Source organism: Oryctolagus cuniculus, chromosome 17 (genome assembly GCF_964237555.1).
Source record: "Oryctolagus cuniculus chromosome 17, mOryCun1.1, whole genome shotgun sequence".
Lineage (NCBI taxonomy): Eukaryota > Metazoa > Chordata > Mammalia > Lagomorpha > Leporidae > Oryctolagus > Oryctolagus cuniculus.
This window is the reverse complement of record NC_091448.1, coordinates 22,372,629-22,387,358: the sequence shown is the minus strand read 5'-3', so window position 1 is coordinate 22,387,358 and position 14,730 is coordinate 22,372,629. Positions and strand designations below refer to the sequence as shown.

Here is a 14,730-nt window from a genome sequence, read left to right as displayed (position 1 = left end):
GCCTCATGGAGCAGAAACTTGCAAAGATTTACCGAGAAAGCTAAGCCAGCCTCGGTAACCCGAGTACAGTGATCATCTTCCCACCTGTAATTCCTCTATCACCTGAACACACTGCTCCCTGTTGAGACAGGAGTGGGACACACAGAGGTCTCAAAGAAAATCCATGTTCAGAACCACCTTCAGCAGGACACACTGCGAAGCCAACGCTGGTGTCTGACAGTGCTCGGGAAGCTGGGAGCCTGCCTGGGCAGGATGACCACAACATCCCAGGCGAGTGTTTGTTTATTTATAACTGACATCCCCATAGCAAGAGCTTGGCAGAGGACTGAGCCTTACTGGATACCAACCTGTAGGGGGAGCTGAATGTTCTCACTAAAAATAGACCCCAAACTACCAGGGGAGAAAGCCCCAATTCTGTAGGTCCTGAGAGATATTGTTAGTCCAAATGGATTTATGGTCTTCCAATTGTGAATACAGTTCAGTGAGTGTCTGCTAACTGTATCAAGAAAGCATTGCTACTCCAGGGACCTAAAAATACTTTCCACCTGGTAAACTGTTTTTCACTGCAGGATTTAACCTGGTCCAGTCTTAATAATTCAATCAACATGGAAGCTCTGAACCACAGGCGCCTGAGACTGGAACTGTCAGTGTGGCCGCTGCACACGTGGCTGCCCCGCGTGACCCTGCAGCTGCTCTCTAATCCCCTCCGTTCTTCTTCATATCCAACACCTCCAACTACTCCGAAGTGCCCTCTCTACGCACAACACCGAATCAAAGGGCCTCTTGACTCTGAGTAATTCAGTAATTCTGCACAGCACCTGATGGCGCACAAAGCCCTTTCACGTGCAGTTCTGTCACCTTCTTCTTGTCTTTCCCATCAGTGTTCAGACAAATCAAGATTATTCTATTTTTAAAAGAGCTTCCCGCAGACCCCACATTTCCATTCAAGCACCTGCTGCTCTTCGCAGGCAGCTCTCTACACCCCCACCTTCACACTGCAACCCGCATCAATGACAATGACTTCTGTCCCGACCACCCCATGAATCCATTCATTAAGGTCATCAACAAACTTTGAAAAAAAAAAAAAGTCTTTTTTTTTTTTAAAGATTTTATTTATTTATTTGAGAGGCAGAGTTACAGAGAGAGAAAGAGAAGTCCTCCAACTGCTGGTTCACTCCCCAAATAGCCCAAAACAGCCAGAGCTGGGCTGATCTGAAGCCAGGAGCTTCCTCCGGGTCTTCCACATGGGTGTAGGGGCCTGAACATTTGGGCCATCTGAACATTTGGGCCATCTTCCGTTACTTTCCCAGGCCATAGCAGAGAGCTGGATCAGAAGAGGACCAGGTGGGACATGAACTAGCACCCATATGGGATGCCGGCACTGCAGGCGGAGGCTTAGCCTACTACACCACAGTGCCAGCCCCCATCAACAAACTCTTGATGGTGATCTGAGTGGATCCCCATCCTACCCGACTGCTGGCAGCATCCGGCACATGAAACACTCCCTCATTCCCTCCTCTCTCCCTTCAGCTGCTCCTGCACCGAGCTCTCACTTCTCTCATCCCTTCTTTTCAGGCTCCTGTGAGGCTTTCCTTTCCCACGCACGTTCCCTAACTGTGGCAGGCTCCTCAGGAATCTGACTCGGGGCACCTCTGCTCACTCTCTGGGCCATCTCGATTGCCGTGTGCAGCTGATGGCCTCCACACCAACAGTTCCAGGCCAGCCTTCTCTTCAGCGTCCCTGACACGTATGCTCAACAGCCCATGGACTATCCTCTCTCTGACAGTCCACACAGGCACCTCAAAGGCCAAAATCAACATGCCATCCTCACCTGCGTTCCAACCCTAACAGCCCTATACTGCTTCCAGTGTCTTCTTCCTAGTCCATCAGCCATCTAGTGTCCAAGCCAGAAAGCCAGGCATTATCAGTGCCTTCTTCCCCTCCCCTCATTCAGCCAATCACCAAATCCTCTCCATGCTACTTACTAAATTATTCCTGAACTCCTCTTGTTTTCTGCTGCCACTTCCTAGTTTATGCTAGTATCATTTCACACCTAAATTACTGCAACAGCCTAAAGTCAGGGGCCACACAACTACAACTCACAAGCCAAATCTGGCTCATCAGAGTTTTTGTTAATAAGGTTATATTAGATGCAGCAATGTCACTGATTATATACTGTCTACTTACGGTTTCTATATTATTTATATACTATCTGCTTTGGGGCTATAATGACGAAAAGTGGAAGCAGAGACCATACAGTCTGAAAAGCTGCGAAGCTGGTATTTACAGTCAGCTCTCCATATCCATAGAGCCCACATCCACAGATTCAACCAACTGGGGGTCAAAAATATTGGGGCGTGGTCAACACTGAGGTGCAACAGGTCAAGCCACTGCTCGTGACACAATATCCCATATCAGGGTGCTAGTTCAAGTCCCAGCTGCTCTATCTCTGATCTAACTTCCTACTAACATGCTTGCAAAGGCAGAAGATGGCCCAAGTGCTTAGGCGTCTGACACCCACATAGGAGACCCAGAAGGAGATCCTGGCTCCTGACTTTGGCCTGACCCAGCTCCAGATGTTGCAGGCATTTAGGGAGTGAACCAGTGGATGGAAGATCTCTCCCTCTTTATTTTGCAGTCTTCCAGATAAATAAAAATGAATTACTAAACATATACAAAAAGCCGTAATTATATTCTAAGAATTTTTTTGAATATTTATTCATCTGAAAGTCAGAGTTACACAGAGAGGAGGAGAGGCAGAGAGAGGGAGATATCTTCCATCCGCTGGTTCACTCCCCAGTTGGCCGCAATGGCTGGAGCTGCGCTGATCTGAAGCAAGGAACCAGGAGCTTCTTCCAGGTCTCTCACAAGGGTGCAGGGGCCAAAAGGCTTGGCCCTCTTGTATTGCTTTCCCAGGCCATAGCAGAGAGCTGGATTGGAAGAGGAGCAGCTGGAACTCGAACCGGCACCCATATAGGATGCCAGCACTGCACCCACTATGTCACAGCACTGGCCCCCTAATAATGTTATAAAAAAGTTACCGATGGGGCCAGCGCTGTGTCACGGCAGATTAATGCCCTGGCCTGAAGCGCTGGCATCCCATATGGGCGCCGGTTTGAGACCCGGCTGCTCCACTTCTAATTCAGCTCTCTGCTATGGCCTGAGAAAGCAGTGGAGGATGGCCCAAGTCCTTGGGCCCCTGCACCCACGTAGGAGACCTGGAAGAAGCTCCTGGCTTTGGATCAGTGCAGCTCTGGCTGTTGCAGCCAACTGGATAGTGAACCATCAGATGGAAGACCTCTCTCTCTCTCTCTCTCGGTTGAGAGATCTCTCTCTCTAACTCTTTCAAATAAATAAATAAATCTTTAATAAAAAAAAAAAAAGTTACCTAAGGGATGGCACTGTGACATAGCAGGTAAAGCTGCCACCTGCAGTGCCGGCATCCCCTATGGGCACTGGTTCGAGTCCTGGCTGCTCCACTTCCAATCCAGTACTCTGCTATCGCCTGGGAAAGCAGCAGAAGATGGCTCAAGTGCTTGGGCCCCTGCACCCACTTGGGAGATCTGGAGGAAGTTCCTGGCTCCTGGCTTTAGATCAGTGCAGCTTCAGCCATTGCAGCCATCTGGGGGAGCAAACCAGCGGATGGAAGACCTCTCTTTCTCTACTTCTGCCTCTCTGCAACTCTGCCTTTCAAATAAATAAATGAATCTTTAAAAAAAAAAAAAAAGTATCTAGGGGCTGGACATTTAGCCTAGCATTTAAGACACCAATTAAGATGCCCCTATAGAGGCTGGTGTTGTGGTATAGCAGGTTAAGCCATCACCTGAAATGTCAACATCCCATATGGGCACCAGTTTTAGTCCTGACTGCTCTGCTTCCAATCCACCTCCCTGCTAATGTGCCTGGGAAAGTACTTGGACCACCACCAACCACATGTGAGACCTGGAAAAAGCTCCTGGCTCCTGGCTTCGGCCCTGCCCAGTCCCAGCCATTGCAGTCAGCTGAGGAGTGAACCAGTGGATGGACAATCTCTCTGTTTCTCCCTCTCTCTGCATAATTCTGACTTTTCAATTAAGTAAACCTTTAAAAATTAGATACAATAAAATACTACTAAAACATTATTTATCTCTTCACTCTCATTCTCTCACAGTTGTACAATAGAGTGTCCCTGAGGTTCTAAGACATGTGATGACAGGACTAAAAGTGTTAACAACTGAAATATCTATATACTCAGTCATGAATGTTTTCCAAATGACCAACCCATGATGCTACAAAAATCATGCAGCCATAAGAGATCTATTCAAAGTTCAAGAGAAAGACCAATGGATTGTAATATGACAAAGTATAAAAAGTTCCCTGCCGGGGTATCACACAACCTGCTGAATTTTAGTACAGTATCAAAGATGAATATCCGGCCAGCGCCGCAGCTCAATAGGCTAATCCTCCGCCTTGCGGCGCCGGCACACCAGTTCTACTCCCGGTCGGGGCACCGGATTCTGTCCCGGTTGCCTCTCTTCCAGGCCAGCTCTCTGCTGTGGCCAGGGAGTACAGTGGAGGATGGCCCAAGTGCTTGGGCCCTGCACCCCATGGGAGACCAGGAGAAGCACCTTGCTCCTGCCATTGGATCAGCGCGGTGCGCCGGCCCCAGCGCGCCGGCCGCAGCGGCCATTGGAGGGTGAACCAACGGCAAAGGAAGACCTTTCTCTCTGTCTCTCTCTCACACTGTCCACTCTGCCTTCAAAAAAAAAAAACAAAAAAACAAAAAAAAAAAACACACACACAAAGATGAATATCCATGGTTATCTGAAAGGCTTATTAAAATACTGCTGCATCGGGGCTGGAATTGTGGCACAGTGTGTTAAGCTACTGCTTGCGACACCAGCGTCCCATATGAGAGTGCTGGTCTGAGTCCTGATGCTTTGCTTCTGATCAAGCTTCCTGCTAATGACCCTGGGAACACAGCGAAAGATGGCCCAAGTACATTTTGGTCCCTGCTACCCAAGAGGGAGACCCAGATGAAGTTCCTGGTTCCTGGCTTTGGCTTGGCCTCCCCGTAGCTATTGTGGCTATGTGAGGAGTGAACCAGTGGATGGAGTAAATCATTTAAGGAATAAACCAGTTGTGGCGGCAGCTTAACCCATTATGCCACAACACCGGCCCCGATTTGTGTTACTTTTAAATGAATCATAATTCCCAGTTTTAGTTTCTAAGATGGTAAATATGGATAGATATCATAAACAATAAAAAGAAGTTCTGGGGGCCAGTGCTTGGCATAGCAGGTAAAAGCAGTGCCAGCATCCCATATGGGCACCGGTTCTAGTCCTGGCTGCTCATTTCTGATCCAGCTCTCAGGTTATAGCCTGGGAAAGCAGAAGATGGCCCAAATCCTCGGGCTCCTGCATCCCTGTGGGAGACCCAGAAGAAGCTCCTGGCTCCTTGGCTTCAGATTGGCCCAGCTCCAGCCGTTGAGGCCATTTGGGGGTTGAACCATGGATGGAAGACTTGTCTCTCTCTCTCTCTCTAAAACTTTGCCTTTTAAATAAATAAATAAATCTTTTAAAAAAAAAAAGTGAAGAAGTTCTGTGTCTCAAATTTTTAACAGTGTAAAGGGATCCAAGCCTTGAAACGTAAGTTTCACATTTCTAAAGCATTAGAAATTGCCAGAATACGTGAAAACTTGGACTTCCACTTAACTTTTATTTCCTCATTTTAAATTGCATGCACTATCATTGCTACACCAGTCTGAAACAGTGTTGAAAAATTAATTACCTGTTATACTTGTGGTTTAGAATCTATTTGTAGATTAGAGTTGAAATGGATTTAATCCATTCTTAAAGCTGTGTGCATTTTTCTAAACAGAAACAACCATCTGCAATATGGTTTTCATAATGACTAAAAATCAACTGTAACTTTTATCATTAGCAGCTGAGCACATTTATATAGCAACGCACAAATACAGGAATGAGTGTTTCGTAAATTCCAGTAAGCTGTTGCCATTAGCATAATTTTGTGTTGTACAATTAAATTACATCTCTAATTCTAGATAATAATCACTGGTTAACAATAAAGTGCCAGAAACTAAAAACAGCGTCCAGGGGTCCTGTCAGCAAAACTGCTGCTGCAGCCATACTTAATCACTTCAGTTCCTAATCAACGTCACACACTTTTATCTCTGCTTGGCGTGCTCTCATCTGCCTGAATAACCCCTACTCAGCTTTCAGATTTGGGTAAAACATCACTTCTTTCAGAAACCCTCTCCTGATTGCTCAGACTGGATTAGATGTCCCTTCCATGTTCTCTCACAGTACCTATACTCTATTCTTTAAAAATAAATTAGAAGACTTATTATACTCATTTGAAACACAGAGGGAGAGGCAGAAGGAGAAAGATCCTCCATCTTCTTGCTCACTCTTCAGATGACAACAAGGGGGCCTGGAACTCTATCTGGGTCTCCCATCTGGGTGACTTGAGCCACCTTTTTTTTTTTTTTTTTTTTTTTTTGACAGGCAGAGTGGACAGTGAGAGAGAGAGACAGAGAGAAAGGTCTTCCTTTTGCCGTTGGTTCACCCTCCAATGGCCGCCGTGGCCGGCGCGCTGGGGCCAGCGCACCGCGCTGATCCGATGGCAGGAGCCAGGAGCCAGGTGCTTTTCCTGGTCTCTCATGGGGTGCAGGGCCCAAGCACTTGGGCCATCCTCCCCTGCACTCCTGGGCCACAGCAGAGAGCTGGCCTGGAAGAGGGGCAACCGGGACAGAATCCGGCGCCCCAACCAGGACTAGAACCCGGTGTGCTGGCGCCGCTAGGCGGAGGATCAGCCTAGTGAGCCGCGGCGCCAGCCTGACTTGAGCCATCTTGCACTGCTTCCTCAGATACGTTATTGGAAGGACTTCAACCTGTGCTCGATATGGGATGCCAAGCTAACAGGCAGCAGCTTAACCTGCTGACCCAACAGGGAGCCCCCGTACTCTGTTCTAACCCTTATCATAAACCCATCAAGTGACTGCTGCTTTACAAGTCTGTATGAATGTCACCCATTAAATTCCTGTGTACCAGGAACAGGTCGTGTTTACAGCTTTTTCCTCAGAGCCTAGCACTGTCTGGTACTAAAAGCACTGACAGAATAAGCAAATGAAATACCCATCACAACATATGAAGTATTCTTATTTTTACAAGAAAACTGAGCTCAAAGAAGCAATCTGTTCAAACAGTTCATGTAGAAAGTGTAAGTTCAGGGGCTGGCACCATGGAATAGCAGGTAAAGCCACTGCATGCAGTGCCGGCATCCCATGTGGGCACCGGTTTGTGTCTGGCTGCTCCACTTCCACTCCAGCTTCCTACTAATGAGCCTAAGGAAACGATAAAAGACGGCCCAAGTCCTTGGACCCCTGCACCCAAGTGGAGACCCGGAAGAAGCTCCTGGCTCCTGGCTTCTGATCAGCACAGCTCTGGCTGTTGCAGCCACTGAGGAGTGAACCAGCGGATGGAAGACCTCTCTCTCTTTCTCTCTCCCTCCCTCTCTCTTCCTCTCTGTAACTCTGCCTTTCAAATAAACAAATAAATCTTTAAAAAAAAAAAAACTAAGTTGACAACTGCACTCCAGGTCATTCACCCCCAAAATCATTCCTTGGGGAAGAAGTGGTTTACCTGGGAACTAATGGCATACTTCAGGTAGGACAGGATGAGCGGATTGGGGGAAGGTCCAATCATGGCCTGCTCCAGGAGTGCTTCTGTAAAAGGAACAACAAAGTAAGGCTGGGTGGTTACGACTTCCCTGGGCTCATCCCTCCCACCCTTCCTTCCACTTCACTTGAGACCTGCCAGGTTGAGAATGTCCCAGGTGGCTCCTTTGGGAAAGAATTTCTTCATGTTGATTGCCCACTGGTAGTCACTCCATCGTTCCTTCCAGGCTTGCAAAATGGCTTGCTTCAGGTTGACCACCTTCATGCCTTCACTCTGAGGCGGCGGCCCGTAGAGAACAGCTTTGAGGTTGCAGAAATGGAGCTAAAGAGGAGATAAGTTTCAGGGAAAGAGAACAGCCGCGGGCAGAGCTCCACAGAATGGAGACGGGAACCGATTGAAGCGAGGAGCAGGAAATAAAAAAGGGGAAGGGACAAGGTGGAGATCCTGTCAGACCCGTCCCTCCTAATCCATCCCTTCTTGGACTGGGGCACGAGGAAGAGAGTGTCAAACGGGTAATACAAACACTAAAGAGGGTAGCAAAGGGTTAAGCCAGTTCCAATGGCCAATTACTCCCCGAGCCCTGGCGGCGTCCCTCGGCCTCTACCACCCCACGTTCAGCTTTCTCCCCCACCCCCACTTCCACCATCTTCCCCAACCCTGAAATTATAATTCCCTATATCCTTTTCATCTTCCACCTCCCTAAATTTAAACCTACCGGACAGTCGAGCTCTAGACCCTAGGGAGCGCCATTTTGGCACTTATCAAAGAGCCCAATTCTTATTGGCTGAGGATAACAAATACGAACCAGTAGAGATACGGCAAGTCCCGCCACGGTGCCTTCTGGGAGTTGTAGTTCCTTGTACGGAAGTCGTATTTGCCATGGAAAGGAAGCTAAGGGACTACTTGTCAGGCCGCATTATTTATCTCCTTTTAAGAAGGATATCCAGGCGTTGAGGCACTACAGCGTCTCAGAGGCACGGGGTGTGTGGGGGGCTTGAAAAGCTGCTTGCAACTGGGCGTCGCCCAATGACGTCACTGCCGACCAGGCCCTTCCATCCTATTCCGACACCCTTTCCTTACCCTCTAGTTAGTAGGCAGGGTGTGGCGTTTCTCTTCCCTGGTCTTTTATCCCCCCCCCCCCCCCCACTACTGAGCTCTTGGAGCTGTGAGACTTTTCATTTCCACACCTGCATCCCACAGGCGACACTGAGGCCGGTTAGTGGCACACACATCACCTCACAGCCGCATCTGAGCGTCCTCACATACTCTCCTGGCCCATTCAGTAGGAAATAAAGAGGAAACCGAAGTTAGCGTGTTTAAGAAACAAGGAATATCCAAGAAACTGCTCGACATGGCCTAAGAGGACACGACAAAAGGCATTGTGTTGAGGATGGGATCCTGAAAGAGAAAAAAAAAAAAAAAACACATTAGGCAAAAAACTAAAGAAATATGAGCAAAGCAGACTTCAGTTAGTAACAATGTATTGATGTTGATTCATTAGTTGTTAACAAATGTATCATACTAATGCCAAGATGTTAATAAAAGGAGAAACTGGGTGCAGAGCTAGAAATTGGCCAGCCTGAGCTGGGCCAGGCTGCAGACAGGAACCAGGAACCAGGAACTCAATCCTGGTCCCCCACGTGGGTGGCAGGGGCCCGTCTGCTGCTGCCATCCCAGGGACATTAAGAGGAAGCTGGAGCCGAAGCAGAGTAGCCAGAACTCAGTACAGCACGCTGCTGTGGGATGCCAGCATCACAAGTGGACAGCTTAACCCACTGTGCCACCATATCACCCCAACCCTGTTTTATTGGGCAGGCATGACGCAGCGGGTTAAGCTGCCTTTTGGGACACCTGAATTCCACATTGGAGTGCCTGGTTTGAATCCTGACTACTCTGCTTCTGATCCAGCTCCCTGCCAGTGTGCCTTGGAGGCAATAGAAGATGGCTGAAGTACTTGGGCCCCTGCCACCCACGTGGGAGACCTAGGTGGAGTTCCTGGCTCGTAGCTTTGGCCTGGAGCCCTGGCTGTTGCAGTTATCTGGGGAGTGAACCAGCAGATGGAAGATCTCTCTTTGTCATACTGCCTTTCTGTTAAACAAATAAGTTCTTCAAAAAATAAAATAAAATACCAAAAGCAATCCTGTTTATCCCAAGAATCACATTGTAGATTATAATGTCCAGGGCTTTAGGCGTTAAATCTTCTCTCCCTCCTGTGAGAAGCCAGAAAGCAAACATCCCCCACCTCTGGCTCTGAGATCTAAGCCTCCCTATACAGCCTCACCCCTGCCCAGTCATAAGGACAGGTCACCCCAGACATTTATAGTCAGAGACAAGAGGGAATGGGGGGGCCCTCGGCCAGTGTCCTGCCACCCCTCCTTTTAGCCCCCAACCCCGTATCCTGAGGAACCAGATGTGCCAGTCCACAAGTCCCAGTCCCGTCCCTCTCCCAACAGCCATCCCTCAGCCACCTTCTGAATCTGGATGAGCAGCCCTCTCAGGCTCTGTCGGGGCAGAGAATAACAGGATCCTGGGCATCCGGAGCAAGGGCCAAGCAGGGAAACGAGGACTCCTCTTCCAAAGGGAACAGTGTGGCTGGAGAAGGGCCAGATCCCATCTCCCTCCCCTGTACACACCCTCACCCCACTCCATTATCCTCCCTTTGTGCCTGCCCAAGTGACACCACTGGGGAATAGTGTTTATACAAACAGCTGCCAAATATGTGTAGCTGGAGCTTCCGATGCAGGAGGGAGGGAGAACCCAGACTCCTCACACTTAACTCCCAGGCTCCCCCCAGCCACATAGACTTACTCCTGAGCCTGCCACATACCCGGCCTCCCTTCAGGTCCCAGGCCCCTCACTCTACCTTTGCCTGCTCCCCACTTCTTATTCTTTTCCTGTCCAGCAGCCCACAGCTACATTCCCCATCCCTCCTTGCCCAAGCTGCCCCCCAGGGAGAGATCTGGCAACTGTGTGACCCGTTTCTGAGCTACAGTGTGTTGGGTCCAGTCCCCAAGGGAGTGGAGAATATTTGGGCCCTGAGGATGGCGATAGTCTGAGCTCAAACCATCCCCTCTGGCAGGAGACCTGGCCCATTGCTAGGGAAGGGCTTTAGTCTTCAAGCTACCTGCCCTCCTCTCCTCCCATGACTCACCGGAAGCCTTTCTAGAGGCCTGGTAGGGTTTCTGCAGGGTGTGGACACCTGTACAAGGTTTCCCTTTGCTCCGGACAAGGGTCATTTTCTGTTTCTCAACTCTGGAGTGTGTAAACGCGAGTCAGCCTTCCCTGCGACTTCTTCCAGGGTCCCTCTTTTATTTTATTTTATTATTTTATTTTATTTTATTTTATTTTATTTTATTTTATTTTGACAGGCAGAGTGGACAGAGAGAGAGAGACAGAGAGAAAAGTCTTCTTTTTCCGTTGGTTCATCCCACAATGGCCGCTGTGGCCGGCTCGCTGCAGCCAGCACACCGCACTGATCTGAAGCCAGGAGCCAGGTGCTTCCTTCTGGTCTCCCATGGAGTGAAGGGCCCAAGCACCTGGGCCATCCTCCACTGCACTCCCTGGCCACAGCAGAGAGCTGGACTGGAAGAGAAGCAACAGGGACAGAATCTGGCACCCTGACCGGGACTAGAACCTGGTGTGCTGGCGCCGCAGGTGGAGGATTAGCCTAGTGAGCTGCGGCGCCAACCCCAGGGTCCCTCTTGCACTCACAGGTGCATCCACTGCAATGATGGGACTCTGTGTAATCCTCAGAAGGTGATGGGAGAAGTGCTGAGGGCCCCTCCAGCTCCCTGGGGAAAGGCTCTCCCCAGCCTCTCTCCCATGGCTCTCCTACCTCCCTTTTTTTTTTTTTTTTTTTTTTTTTTTACAGGCAGAGTAGACACTGAGAGAGAGAGAGACAGAGAGAAAGGTCTTCCTTTTGCCGTTGGTTCACCCTCCAATGGCCGCCACGGCCGGTGCACTGCGGCTGGCACACCGCGCTGATCCAATGGCAGGAGCCAGGTACTTATCCTGGTCTCCCATGGGGTGCAGGGCCCAAGCACCTGGGCCATCCTCCACTGCACTCCCAGGCCACAGCAGAGAGCTGGCCTGGAAGAGGGGCAACCGGGACAGAATCCGGTGCCCCGACCAGGACTAGAACCCGGTGTGCCAGCGCTGCTAGGCGGAGGATTAGCCTAGTGAGCCGCGGCGCCGGTCCTACCTCCCTTTCTTTTGCTATCCATTTTGTCATCCTCAGCTCTGATTGAGGCTCCTGCCCCCACTTTCCTGGCCCCAGACCCCAAACTCTTATCTCCCTTGGTTGGTGGGGGAGGGGGCCTGACTGGGGGAGAGGGACAGTGGAGAGCCAGTCAGGCAGAATGATCTACCAACAGCTGGAACAATGGCAGAAAAGCAGTTGGGTAGGCCCGGCACTGTGACGCAGCGAACTAAGCTGCTGCCTGCAACACTGGCATCCTGTATCAGAGCCTGGGCTTGAGTCCTAGCTGCTCTGCTTCTGATCCAGCTCCCTGCTAATGCACCTGGGAAAGCAGCTGAAGATGGCCAAAGTGCTTGGGCCCCAGCCACTCATGTGTGACGCCTGGATGGAGCTTCTGGCTCCTGACTTCAGCCTGGCCCAACCTCAGTCATTTCAGCCATTTGGGAAGTGAACCAGTGTGTGAAGATCTCTCTCTCTCTCTCTCTCTCTCTCTCTCTCTCTCTTTCTTTCTCTCTCCCCTTCAAATAAGTAAAGCAATAAATCCTTTTTTATAAAGGATTTATTTATTTGAGAGGCAGAGCTATAGACAAAGAGAGGGGGAGACAGAGAGAGAGAGAGGTCTTCCATCTGCTGGTTCACTCCCCAAATGGAAGCCAGGAGACAGGAGCCAGGAGCTTCTTCTGGGTCTCTCACATGAGTGCAGGGGCCCAGGGGCTTGAGCCATCTTTGACTGCTTTCCAGGCCATTAGCAGGGAGCTGGATCAGAAGTGGAGCAGCTGGGACTCAAACCAGCACTCATGTGAGATGCTAGCATCACTGGTGGAGGTTTAACTTACTACGTCACAGTGTCAGCCCCAAAAATAAATCTCAGAAATCTGGGGGGGGGGAGGCAGCTAGGCCATGGTGAGGTAAGAAGCTGTAGGGAACAGGGATTTGGGGCATCCAGGGGAAGGGGACATTTCTTATCTAAGCCAAGAAAGAAAATCAGGCAAAGTGGCAAGAATCCAGACCCCCAACCCCAGAAACACGGAAATTGCTGGTTAGCATACAAGACAGAGACCCTCTCAGTTTCTCTTCTCTCTGCAGGTTCACTGCCATTGCCCTTCCCAACACGGAACATTCTCCTCTGGAAGCCTCAGTGCCCCTGCTGTGGGCAGCAGGGAGATGCACTGAAAGCCATTGCCTTCCTCTCCCACGCAGCTGGCTCCAAGCTGGTTCCCTCACCCTGCCAGACCCCAAGTCAAAACACTTTCTTTCTATCTACGAGCAGAGATGATGGGGAAGAGGCCAAGTGGCCTACCTGGTGGCTGCAGCTCAGGGACAGCCCTGGACCCTGCAAAGTTCCCTGCCCCTGTCTTCCCACTGGCCCAGGAGAGTGAAGTCAGGATATGAACCAAGCTGTGGAGTAGTTTTCTCTCTGACACCCTGGAGGACACCTGTGCCCTCCACGCTCCTGGAGCTGGGGGAAAGAGAGCTGCTGAGATCCTGAGGTCCCTGCAGGGCGGGGAAGGGAGGCCTCTGGGCCTGAGCCGTTGACTCTTCATCAGCCTGTTCCATTCTCTCCTCTAATTTGAAGGAGAGGGCTGAAGGCTGGTGGGCCCCAAACTCTGACAGTGACAGAGGCGTCCTCTCCCTACACCCTCCTTCCTCTCCTCTATGGCAAAAGCAGGGCAGGGTTGGGAGGCTCTTTTGGAAAATGAAACCAGGAGTTCAGAACATTTGGAGGACCTAATGCCTGGCACATGTCCAATGCTAAGAGAAAATAAATGTCAAATGAACACATAAAGATAAAGGTAGGAGAAACCCTGAAAGACAGCTTGGAGAAGGTGTCAGCTTCTTTTTTTCCACTTTTGGTTTAGCTACCCAAAAGCAAGACTCAGGCCTAGTCCCTTTCCTGGATCCCTCTTTGGAGATCCATAACTGGGGTGCCTGGCGAGGCCAAGGTGGTTGACGGGGGGAATAAAGTACCCACTTTCTCTTGTTAGGGTAGGTGTGTGCTAATCTCCCAGTCTTTTTTTACCAGCCCCTTGAGCTCCAACTTCCATAAACCATCCCCCCAACTTTCTTTTCTCCATTTCCTCTCTCTCTCTCTCATTCTCTCTCTCTCTCTCTCTCTCTCTCTCTCTCTCTCTCTCTCTCTCTCAGGTTTATTTGTTTATTTGAAAGGAAGAACAAGAGGGGCCGGTGCCGTGGCTCACTTGGTTAATCCTCTGCCTGCGGCACCGGCATCCCATATGGGCGCCGGGTTCTAGTTCCGGTAGCTCCTCTTCCAGTCCAGCTCAGGAAGGCAGTGGAGGATGGCCCAAGTGCTTGGGCCCCTGCACCTGCATGGGAGACCAGGAGGAAGCACCTGGCTCCTGGCTTCAGATCGGTGTAGCTCCGGCCGTTGTGGCCATTTGGGGAGTGAACCAACAGAAGGAAGACTTTCTCTGTGTCTCTCTGTCTGTAACGCTACCTGTCAAATAAATAAATAAAAATATTTTTAAAAAATTTAAAAAAGAAAGGAAGAATGAGAGAGAAAGAGAGAGATCCATCTTTCATCCACTGGTTCACTCCCCCAATGGCTGTGACATTCAAGGCTGGGGCCAGGCTAAAGCCAGGAGCCTGGAATTCCATCCTGACCTCCCACATAGATGGCAGGGGCCTGAGGACTTGGACCATCTTCTGCTGCTTTCCCAGGCCATTAGCAGGGAGAGGCTTTGGAAGTGGAGCAGCTGGGACTCGAACTCACACTCTGATTCCACTGTCTCTTTTGGTTGGGCGATCACTTAGGGGGAGAAATACCTTAGCCAGTGCCTCAGTTTCCTCTGCTGTTTTTCCAGAGCACCCCCAGTAAGTGGGCTGTGCCTGCAG

The 14,730-nt window shown here is 50.1% G+C and overlaps 1 protein-coding gene across 4 annotated transcripts in view; it reads right to left on the bottom strand.

The window, feature by feature from the left end:
* MED24 (mediator complex subunit 24) overlaps window positions 1-9,068 on the bottom strand; it is a 28,529-nt gene extending 19,461 nt beyond the window's left edge. For 2 of the 4 annotated variants that reach the window (XM_051825648.2, XM_008271429.4), the window contains exons 1-3: window positions 8,485-9,068; window positions 7,814-8,000; window positions 7,644-7,726 (exon numbers count right to left, since the gene is read on the bottom strand). In XM_051825648.2, the coding sequence (XP_051681608.1) occupies window positions 7,644-7,726; window positions 7,814-7,943 (213 nt within the window). In that variant the 5' untranslated portion in view covers window positions 7,944-8,000; window positions 8,485-9,068. The other 2 variants (XM_051825649.2, XM_070060742.1) reach the window with 1 other exon arrangement.
* Between the last annotated feature and the right edge of the window lie 5,662 nt (window positions 9,069-14,730).